Here is an 11750-nt window from a genome sequence, read left to right as displayed (position 1 = left end):
ATTAGAAAACGGCAAAATCAGAAAGACAATCTACCTCGTACGCGTTATCATTCGTAGTTGGCGCGATGGCGGGCTTGCACGTCGCCATATTGGTGCTCCGTATTTCACTCGAGTTTCTACTTGGACTCATTGTAAAGACACGAATTTTGCATAATTGTGTTGTTATTCGTGAAATGAAAGACGCACTTTGATATGGAATAAGAATTAAATAACTCAGAAACGTCGGGAGTATTGTTTATCGGGAAAATACCTTTGTACTAGTGTAAATACGAAGGAATCGATATAGTGACAGTGTGAATGGCATTATCAAAATTATTAATCGGCATGGGACTGATTAACAATGCACGAACTAGTGCATAAGTAACTTGTATATGAGACATTAGCGTTTGGTGTGATCAGATAATTTTGGAAACTGGAATCCTATTACGTTACCAAAGTCTGGTATATACAATCTGTTCTGACACGTGCAAATAGCATAATTATCTTCGTGGCACGCTGTAAACATCTAATTTCTCTGTATTTTTTAATAGATATTAATATGAAACAGTGTTATATCGATAATTACTGCTTCGTTAAATTTTATAAAATATCTGGTATTAATAATTTCATAATTAATAATTTAAAACCAAATTTCAATTTCTTTCCGCCAATTTAAAATTCGTCGCGCCCTGTTATCGGCCGTAACAATTAACCAAATCTGAATGCATGGTTCTGAAACAATCTATATAATAATTCGCAGATTTTTTCTCTAACGATATACTTGTTTGGATTGTGGAACTCGATACTATCGCGTGAAAGAGTATATCGCTTCATCCTTGTGGCAAATACAATCGAGCCAGTATGACTAGAGTTCTGCTCACTGAAGTACTTATTATAAATGCCTCCGGTTAATCGCGTCGTTTATTATAAAAATTCTCGTCACGGTGACACGATAAAATCACAAAGCACAAGTTTTGCAGGCTATTGTTTTATCAAATATAATTCCGGATATTTGCGACGCGTTCGACACATGATTCATTCGCTCATTATTGGTGCAACGTGCATCTAGATTTTCTGTTGTTTCATTCCTTAGTGTATGAAGTAATTTTGTGCTAAAAATATTGTACGCGATGAGAATATTTCATACATGTCCGAAAAGATAAAACGAAGTGACTGTGCGTTAAAATTTGTGTAAATGTTTGGTGTAAATGATCGAAACTTGCGTTTATCTCCTGAATGGTCATTAATAGGTTTCGTTTACCATTGGTTTAAATGCATCAAATGAGCTCATTTTACATTTCAATGTATACAGTTTATTCGTACACTGGCAATTTATCTATTAATCAACGATTACAGATAATTCGACTAATAAAAACGAATGATAAAATTTAGTTAGTTAATAAAGGTAATCAGGGAAAAATTAAATTTTAAAATAATAATAAAGATAGAGTGTCATTCGGATGAGTAAAGGCATTTAAAAGTTAATTAAAGTTAAAAAAGTTCTTGATTCAGAAGAATTCAATTTATGAAGAATAGAAATATCTTTTTAGGACCTGTATAGTGCTAATTAAATGTTAGGGTACAGTAAAATAAAATTTCTCTCAAGGAAATTGATAACTTTATTAACAGAGTTAGATAAGAGGTAGAAATTTTATAATTGATAAATAAATTGGCATTTATAAAAAAAGAGCTTTCAAATTAATTTAAGTTTCGTTATAAATAATTATGAAGTAATTGAACCATTTTAAATTTGTTATTATTAAAATTATATAGTGAAACGTGAACTTAAAATATGTGTGAATAATTTAAAGTGAAATGTTTATCTTAGAATAAAAGTTATTCTATATCAATATACTACATGATATTCAATTATATATTTCCCTCCATCGTTTAATGACAGTGTGATACAATTTAATACATAAACGTACAGTAACTGACGATTAGTTTATGTTAGACTTATTTTCAAAAATGATATTAATACCCTATATTAATAAATCAAAGAAGATAATTAATCTGTTTTGAAGAACGGAATGATAAACGCAACCTTTATTTTTGTAAGTAAACATATTTATATATACCATTTTTATTCGTTGCTGATAAAATATTTAATATCCTAAAGTTAATAATACAGTTTTAGATTTAAATATTTTTCAAAGAATTAGATTTATTTCTTATAAGATTTAGATATTCGGATATTTTTAAATGAGAAATACAATTTCTGCACTGAGTTTTTATTATTTCTTTTAAATTAATAACAAAATCCGTTGCAGTCTATGAATTATCAAATTATTAAGTACATATATTAAATTGAAAAGCGAGATGATGTGAGTTATAAAGTAAAAATATTAAAATAATTAAAATAAAACCATAACGAAATAAAAAATAAGCGATATAAAGTACTTAGTTCGAAATGAAACTTCCACTTTGAGAAAATATATTTTTTTCGCAAAAATATATTTTATATGTCGTCACTTTAGAAAGTTAATTTTAAAATCATACGACGTACACGAACACTTAGCTAAATTTAATTAAAAAAGCGCTTTGAAGTTTGAAATAAATTAAAAGTTGAAACATTTTTAGAATCAAAAGAAATTATTTAAGCCCCTGAAAAATTAAAGATCTGATCTACAGTAAAGTAATTTTAATAAAATATCAGAATCGCTTTGACTTATTTATTACTTAATTAAACTGTACTAAAGTAATTTACTCTATCCTTCTACCACTTTATTTCTTATTTTTTAATATATAATTATATATTATACAACAAACTGTGTAATATATATGTATGGTTATATATTCTACTATTTTACTTACAATATCATATAAAATATACTACGTAGTCATTAATACTCTATACATACATATATATAAATCCACTTTAAACATTATAAAAGTAATCCTAACATGTTATCTCAATACTAGAATTTGCAACCTATAATATGTAGTACAAATGAGAATAATTGAAATGATATGGTAAAGGTAAATAAATACATATACATAATCACATTTCTATATGAATAAAAATGAACATTTATCATATCAAAGTATTTTCCAGTAAAAATAAAATATATAGAGCCTTGTTTAGTAGTTCTAATTTTAATCATTACTAATCTATATAAATATTTTTTTCAAAATACCACGTACTCCTAATTACTCGTACTTTATTTTTTCAATGCTACCATAAATTACCAAAATTATCAATCAAATATCAACTAGAATTTTAACAAAAGCAGTTGCACGTTTTCAGTAATTACAAAAATAAAAATCGGAAACTAATCATTTTGACTCATTTTATAGTTCTAGTGTCAATCACCACTACTTTTAATCTATTTGTCCAAATAACTACTCCTTCCAAATTATCAGATACTACAAATTACTCATACTTTATCTAAAATCAACATTAATCCATCAAATAGGGTTACACTTCTTCACCCATTTATCTTCATTTCTATTAATTTTTCTAATTTTATTCTCAATCACTACCTTCAATCTACACCGTACGAAATACCACGTACTCCTAATTACTCGTACAGTATTTTCCCAATAGTACTACAAGTGTCCAAAATTATCCATCGAAAAACAGGAATTTTATCACAAGCAGTTACACATTTTCAATAATTAAAAAAATAAAACTCCGAAACTGATCATTTTGATTTATTTGATAGTTCTACTATGAGTCACTGGTGCTTTTAATCTATTTCTCTAAATAACTACTCTTTCCAAAATATCAGGTACTGCAAAACGCTTTATTTTTGCAATAGTACCATAAATGCCCAAAATTATCGTGCAAAAGTCAGTATATTAACCATGAATACCACAAAAGTTGCAAAATGATCAACCACCATAATCCTCGCCCGTTCCAAAACTGAAACATCCGTTATAATACATCTAATTTCCGCGTGTTTACAAAACAAATCCGGCGAAAAGGACGGCTTCTGTCGAGGCTGGTGTCGACCTGGCCGAAAGGCACTACTTTGACTCATTGTTGGCCAGAAAGCCGCTCCGTGACAGCCGGGTCATCGAGTTATCGCGAGAAAACGTACTCCCGCAAATACGTCATCCGGCGCATCAGTAAGAATTGATTGTTGGCTATCGCAATATTTATTTAGGCCATATCGAAAACAAACACCGGCATTCATCATTGGGTGAACCGTGTTATAGCCGGAGGAAAAACGTGGTATGGGTCAGTGCATGCTCGATCGCAGAAACGAAGGGGATTTCATGGTTACTCGCGATCGTTCGCTCGAAGACGATGGAATTCCATCTACGCGTGTATAAACTCTAGTTTCGTTGGTACAACTTTCCTTCAGAAATTTCATATCTTCCTCGCGCCAGATTTATGTTGCACGTGTATCTTTCTGCTGGCAATTCCGATATGTTCGAACCATTGATTCGCGAGTGCGAGTGAAGTCGATAACGCGAACTGATCGCAAATTGGAGGAATCACTAGATAAAGGTGGAAAATTAGCGTGTTTCGAACGCAGTGATCCTTTCTGATGCTTCATGTAAATATGTGATATTGTGGGTTTTTCTTTCTTCCACAACCGTGTACTTGTTTGCCAAGGAAAATGAACTCGAAGATCAAGGTAAAGACACGATGCATGTGATTAAACAAACGGTGATACGTACCTATATACATGTATAAGACTTTAAGACAATTAGTCTCGATTTTACATGTAGAAAATATCAGGATAAAGTTCGTTAAATTGCGAGATAAACATGCGATAATAAAATTCAAGTTGGAAAGATATGTTGTTTTCTTGACAAGGCAACAAAGTGTACATTTTATAATTGAATTCTTTTTTTATATTTTTATTAGATTTATTGCTTCATTAATTCTTGCTTTTTTGGATATGAAATTAAAAAAATACATTTTGAAAAGAATTTGCTTAATTAATGGAGAAGCAATATGAAGTCATGATAATAGAATATATAAAGTATAAGTAAAAATATAAATTTCTTCATAAAACAAATGTGATTTCTGCAGAGATACTATTTTTTAATGCAAACTGACTAAAATATACTTTACTGATACTGATACATTTATTATGCATTTTATAAAATTATATTAATATTATCTATAGTATTCACATTCTTAAATTATTCTGATGTTTGAAATATTTAATAACCATGCTCCTATAAATACTTTAATCTTCATTTACAATAGTGTGTGTTTGATATCCTCAAACTTCATAACAAACTGTATGTACAACTTTGAACACGATACGTAATATAGAATAGTAATTGAAATACAGGATGATCCAAGCAAAGCGTTATTATATTATTTCTGTCTGATTTAATTTTAAATAAAACTGCAGTAATTTGAAAAAAAAGTAGCTTGTAACGTTTTATTTGAATTAGTGTGTCAATTAGAATATTATAGAGTAAAACCGTTATCTGAACACCTACTATCCAAACTTTCTACTATTCGAATGTTATACTATCCAAACATCTTACTATCTAAACTGTATATTTCCTTTATTACGACTTACTTGTAATGGCAACATAGAGGAAACCTATAATACTAAACGTTGAAACAACAAGAGCTTCTATAAGCGAGATAGTCATAGAAATAGCAAATAGCAAAAATTTACATCAATAACCATTCGGAGACGTTGAGATATTTTAAAATCTAAATAAAATACATGCAATTCGACATAATAGTTTACTGCAATCTAATAGCGAAAAAAACCATAAATTAGTTGAAATAATATTACATTTATATTACGCTTCATCATTCACTATCGGTAATAATAAGACTTCTTTTCGAAATAATAGAACAAACTCTATAAGAAAAGATGAATCCTCCATATTAATTCAAATACCGCGGGCTACATCATATTTCTAGACTAACTGAACTAGCGAATTCTGCGATGTCAAACAAATCAACAGACTCCAATTACGCTCGACTCGCAACACCATCTACATTCATCTCGAATAATTTACTCAGTGCCCATACCCGTATCGCTTTGTCCCCGGACCCATCCAATAAATTCATACAAAAAACCAACTAACCATAACGCGTACACAAATCTCATTTCTCTGTTTCTATCGTTCTCGCGACTTTGAATCTAATCACCGCCCTTCCATAAATCAATCCAGCGAACGAGAGAGAGATCCCAACGTATACACGCGACGTTAATCGGCGCGGTCACTGTAAACGCTGTCGAACGCGTGGCGACGACACGAAACGAGAAACGTCGGATTATTAAATTAGCGTCCCCATGGCGACCAGTGGTCAAGGAAATCGGGTGTGTTTCGTGGAGACAGTCCAACGGCAGTGGCGCTTCGTACGGCTGTCAAACCGAAGTGTTAGATTACGGGAATGAAGTCGTAATCAAGGCTCGCAACTGCAATGATTCTAACTCGCGTATTTCTCGCAGTGCTGAAATAAGTTCGATGCCACTAGGAACGTGTTTCGATTCGACGTGATCCATGCGAACCTGCGTCGTCGGTCGGTTAATTTATCGGTGGTTTAACGCTCTCGAGTGTACGTTGAATCTACGAGTCGCTGATACAGAAGCCGGGCAAGTGTACGTATAATGGCTTATTCGGCGTTGGATTCTCTATCTCTCTCTATTCTGGATTCTCCTTGTTCTCAGTGTTAGTCGTGAAATACGAGAGTTCGTTGTTCCACGCCGTAGCTTTATTATTTTTATCTGACTGACCAAGCGTACAGTTTATCGGTGAAATAACGTTTGAAATGGTAAATAGAAAAGATGACGGTAGAGGGAGGGAGCTGTTTCTTTTGCACTGTCGTGTATTCGGTAAGATTGTGTGACGAAGCACGGTGAAACGACGAATGGAAATTGACCGGAGGAATCTGTCTCGTGATTGCGTCGTGAAAGTTGGATAAAGTGAATAGAAATTATTAGCAGAAATTCGCGTTGTCCGATCAGTACTTGCCGCCAAACGGATAATACTGTATAATAATGTTCAAGTTTGATAATAACGATGACGTAAAAACGTTCCTTACTTTACGAGAGATGTATTTGAAAAGAAGATGGGAGAATCGAGGAAAGTTATTGTTTCATGAAAAGTAAATATCGTAATCGTGTAATAATGTTATCGTGTATGGTGGCTAAGAGTACTATTGTTCTCGATTAATAAATGGGGCAGGGAATACGAAATAAAAATATTCGAAGAATTTATCGACATAAATTATTGATGTCAACTCGGTCGGTATTAAGCTGAAAATAATACGTAACATATTTAAAGGAAATTGTGTGAATAAAATTACCAGTTTTTATATCTCAATCGTATCAGAAATTAACGTATTGACATTTTAAGATCATATAGCTTTATGATCTTCAACCGCAAATTTAATTAATAATCAAATTAAACGCAAATTAAATAATCGGCAGAATATTTATTAAAGCCAATGTTAATATTTAATATAACGTGTGAATTATTAGTATTAATTGTTACTCTAAATTTAAATAACTCGAAGATGTAATTCGATAATACAAAATAATTAAAAAATTTATTAAATATCGCTTTATATTATATTATTGCACAATACTACGTAGATTGGCAACAAATTCAAACTAATCGTACATTTTGAACTTAGAAATTGTGCTTGATATTTATTTTAATTTGTATTAATAATTTTCTATATTTCAGATTTAATGTTATACATCATCGATTAAAAGTATCGAAAAACCAGTGAAGAGGAATTTCATCGAGTAACCCGTCCACCATGTTTTGCCTAAAAGGAAAAAACAATGACGATGCAAAGTTTCGGGAAATGTTGAGGCAGGATGATTTTGGATGGTGGTTAAGCGACGAAGATGATTTAAAATCGCCCAGATCCACTCGAAGTAGAGGTCGTCAATCTGTAGGATCGTCTGAATCAATGTTTTCTTGCATAGATTCGGATGATAGCGAAAGCTACTTTCTTGCTCAAGAATTAAAACAGGAATATAACGATAACTGTGAAAAAATAGAGCTTACGTCGTTAATTCACGGGGATTTGGACGTGAATCTTATTGAACAAGATGCGATTTGTAAAGAAACGGTAGGTTGATGTCATTCGTTTTCTTCTCTTATCCTACTTTTCACTTCCCATAATGGAGAAATTACAAATTTCTTTTATTATAATATATTATAATAAAATTTTGCAACACTGTAATCATTACTGTATTAACACATGCACCACCGACCTATAAGATTCAATAAATAGTAACAATTACATATTACTATTTATTTCAATAAAAGTGAATGTTAATTTTTGCAAAAACGGCTGCATATTAACTGCAAAAATAAAAGCTCTTAACGATTAATAGTCCTAGTGTAAATCTTACATTTGCAAAATTTTACTACACTGAAAATCATTTGTAAACAGCAGTAAAGGTATTAATAGGTCATTTCGACCTCAATCGATCTCTCTATCGTCAATCCTAAAAATCACAAACTTCCTTTGAAACGTACGTAACCGATGACAATCTCCCTCGCAGAAAGTAATAAAATTTAATAGATCGATGAAATTGTAGGACGTCACACGATTTGTAGCGGAAGACGCAACACCGTGCTCGAACGATCCAAAGTCGAAGTCACAGGGGCCACGCGGCATGTGCTACACACCAGAAAGGCTGGTCAGATCTCAGGAGTACCGGATACTGACGCCGTCACCTCGCTACTTGTCCATCTCTCAAGCAAGAATCGTGCCAGAAAACGAAAATCCACAAAAGGCATTTCATTGCCGGCGGCGATTGAACTGTCTTATCGACTCGAAGCAAACTGGTATGTATTTCGCCGTTTAACGGTAGAGGGAGAGAAGAGAAAGAGAGAGTGTACCTCGTGCCGGCTCGACATTCATTCGCAGAGCGTGCAACAGCGGATCGCAAACTTGTTCCGATGCGAACCCACCGTCAGCTAACTTGAATATAACCCGGCCATTGTGTCTGACCTAGTAAAGTTTCGCGGTTTACCAATATGTGAAATCGGCTCCCTTCATGCTCGTTAGACGTACTTTCGTTTCAACGCCTGTACTCTTAAACTTGTACCACGATGCCCTCGATCGTATACCATGTACATATGTACGTAGTATGCTCGTGCGTATTTTCCATGGGACTTTGGAATTTGCTGAAGAGCTTTTAATTATTGCTGACGACTGACACGAAATGACTTTCGCTGAGATTGAGGTCGAGCATTGATACTTGGACGATGTTCTCCGACTTGTACATTTTTCGTATTCTTTATAGATATTTTAATGTTGTATGTCTACTTTTATGAATGTCAGTTTTGAGATTTTGCTAATAATTTATTTGAGCGTTCATCTATGTTACATTGAATATTTCACTAAGATTAATAAAAAGCTGAAATAATTTATCTATTTTGCTTGATGTAGTAGCGCGATAGTATAATATTACAATACATTTTTTAATGAAACAGATACACTTGTAAAAACATTGATTACGTAAAGCATATGGTGATTATTCTCAGAAGACTTTGTCTTGTTGCTTCATTCTGATAGGAAACAATATTGAAATGTATAGAATAATTTTGTGTAATAAAATTGTACGATGTAACTTCCATTCGTGCATCTCCATAGTATCCACGTTTCACTCTACCATTGGAGAATGTAACTATACTTTTAATGCACCTTACACCAAAATTCCATTTGGAAATAGGACAGTTCGGCTAAGTAGTACATGCAAATTACAAAAGTTCACTGACACTGCACAAATAATTACGTATTCACACGACGAAACTTGCCATTAAAACGTCGAAAGTTAATAAAAGCAAAATATAAGAACATTGACATAAATATATAAATAAATGTATAACGCAAACTACGATAATTTAGTAATAAGTTTGTTAAATATATAAATTTATATAATTGAACGTATATTATATTATAAAATTCAAATATTTCATTAGATGCGATGCAACTTCAAGCTGTTGTGGGGTCTAAGTCATCGGAAATAGTAATACCGACAATCGGCTTCCATGACTGGAGAAATTATAAACGAGCCTGCAGTGACGACAATGAGACGAAGATCAGTGAAAATGAAACGAAAATGGAAGACGTGTCCGATTGCGATAAATCGGACAGTTTGCAAACACCAGACTCAATTGGCAAGAGTTACGAGAAATTGAACGTCACATGGGAAAACTGTGGAAAGATGGGTACACGCAGCTCCTCATTAGACGACACTTCCGGCATTCAGAGCAACGACTGGAGCTCTGACTCGCACAGCGACCTGCAAAATACTCCTCTCTGTCTTTGTGACGAGTTGGCGACGACGAATTACAAGCTCGATACTTCACAGGTTTTATATTTCAAACCATATAATAAACATAAAAAATCGGTGACATTTGCATAAGTTGTTAAAAATCAATAGTAATTTGTTGAATGGAAGTATCTATTGGAACTGCAATCGCTTTTTATATACTTGTATTGCTTTAGTATTTTCATATTCATGAACTTTGGATTGAAGATAATTCAGTAAATAAAAATAGGAAAGAAGTAGTTGATAAGGATGGACTATAATAAGAATGTTATTTATTAAACCATATGCTAAGAAATATATATAGCGATAAATAATATGTAGAGGAAAAAGCAGACATGGTGTTAGTTTTGAATAATTTCTTATTTTATTAAAGTTCGATTTGTTTTATTTGTTGTTTAATTAAAAATAAGTTAACTAATATCATATATTTTGTTTTGTTTTGTTTTCAAATAATTACTGATTTAAAGTAATATATTTTGTATTAACAATAATGAAGATAAAATTCATAAAAATTTATTTTATTATGCTAATTAATAATTGTGTATTACTTTAAAGTTACGTTTGAATATTTTAATTTTTTCTGCTTTTTTTGCTTTTTAACAGGAACGATGTTCTGCTATCAATGAAGTAGTATCAATTCTTGAAGTACTCGACACGAACCCCGAAAAAGCTACGGTTCTTCTTGAGGAAGATCGTTTTTGTGGCAGTAATTCCACGCACGACCAATTAACCAGGCTGGCTCTGGCGATCGAAACGGATGCAAATGGACCAGGAGGACTTGAAACCCCAGAACATTTAGTTGAACATCTTCAAAATAAAATAAAGAAGCTTCAAGATAGCAGCAAGGACATTTTTAGAGATATATCTAATCTTCGAGAAAGCTTTCAAGTAATGATTTTTGAACTTGAATTTTAATTTAAATTAAAAATTCTATCAAAACTATACCTTCTTATAGAAGAAAAAATTCAAATTATCTTCCCAAAAAGAAATATATTTTAAAAAATACTTAAAATATTTACGTAAAAAATGATGTTTGTAACTTTCTTATTTGGAAGTATTATTAATCAAAGTATTAATCTATGACCCAAAAATTGCAAATATAAATTTTCCTGTTATTTCATTTTCCAGTGTGACGAACAGAAAATGGCAGATATTTCGTCCAATACAAGGAAACTGCGAGAGGACGTACATGAACTGCGATATCTCGACGACCTTCTAAATCTTTTACGGGGAGAATTGGAAAGAATCTCGAAGAGAAATTGGCCATTTGTTATAGGACGTACAAATCATCATTCAGAAGAAATGAATCTCATTGTGTGAACAAAACAAATCGCTTTCACTGTGTCGGCAGAATTTAGTAGATGAAAGTTTGAACGAATAATTTCTCGAGATAATCCGTAAAATCATAAAAGAATATCTTGTTACTTAAAGATACACAGTTCAATATTTTTATAACACAAACCTGTTAAGAGCGTCTCACTGCCATTGTTAACTCACGATGACGTGAAGTTACAAGACAAGTTTGGATAAAATTTA

The 11750-nt window shown here is 32.2% G+C and overlaps 1 protein-coding gene across 3 annotated transcripts; it reads left to right on the top strand.

Annotated features, from left to right (window-relative positions):
- Nucleotides 1–1994: 1994 nt before the first annotated feature.
- On the top strand, nucleotides 1995–11559 carry LOC108552019 (uncharacterized). Of its 3 annotated transcripts, none has more exons than XM_017906391.1 (6): nucleotides 1995–2033; nucleotides 7603–7996; nucleotides 8472–8721; nucleotides 9862–10253; nucleotides 10818–11102; nucleotides 11343–11559. In XM_017906391.1, the coding sequence occupies exons 2-6, from the start codon at nucleotides 7679–7681 to the stop codon at nucleotides 11532–11534; spliced, it is 1437 nt and encodes a 478-aa protein (XP_017761880.1). In that variant the 5' UTR covers nucleotides 1995–2033; nucleotides 7603–7678; the 3' UTR covers nucleotides 11535–11559. The 3 variants fall into 3 exon arrangements, with proteins under 3 accessions (XP_017761880.1, XP_017761882.1, XP_017761881.1); XM_017906393.1 differs by lacking the exon at nucleotides 1995–2033 and adding an exon at nucleotides 6284–6512; XM_017906392.1 differs by lacking the exon at nucleotides 1995–2033 and adding an exon at nucleotides 6990–7018.
- The last annotated feature ends 191 nt before the right edge of the window (nucleotides 11560–11750 follow it).

The sequence above is a fragment of the Eufriesea mexicana genome, unplaced genomic scaffold, assembly GCF_001483705.2.
Source record: "Eufriesea mexicana isolate 0111107269 unplaced genomic scaffold, ASM148370v2 scaffold5379, whole genome shotgun sequence".
NCBI lineage: Eukaryota > Metazoa > Arthropoda > Insecta > Hymenoptera > Apidae > Eufriesea > Eufriesea mexicana.
Note: the sequence above shows the minus strand (reverse complement) of the source record. Positions and strands in the feature narration are given on the sequence as shown.

Coding starts and splice junctions, on each gene's coding strand:
- LOC108552019 (XM_017906391.1), top strand. CDS start 7,679: ATGTTTTGCCTAAAAGGAAAAAACAATGACGATGCAAAGTTTCGGGAA. Junction 10,254..10,817: donor ACAAGCTCGATACTTCACAG/GTTTTATATTTC, acceptor GCTTTTTAACAG/GAACGATGTTCTGCTATCAA. Junction 11,103..11,342: donor ATCTTCGAGAAAGCTTTCAA/GTAATGATTTTT, acceptor TTCATTTTCCAG/TGTGACGAACAGAAAATGGC.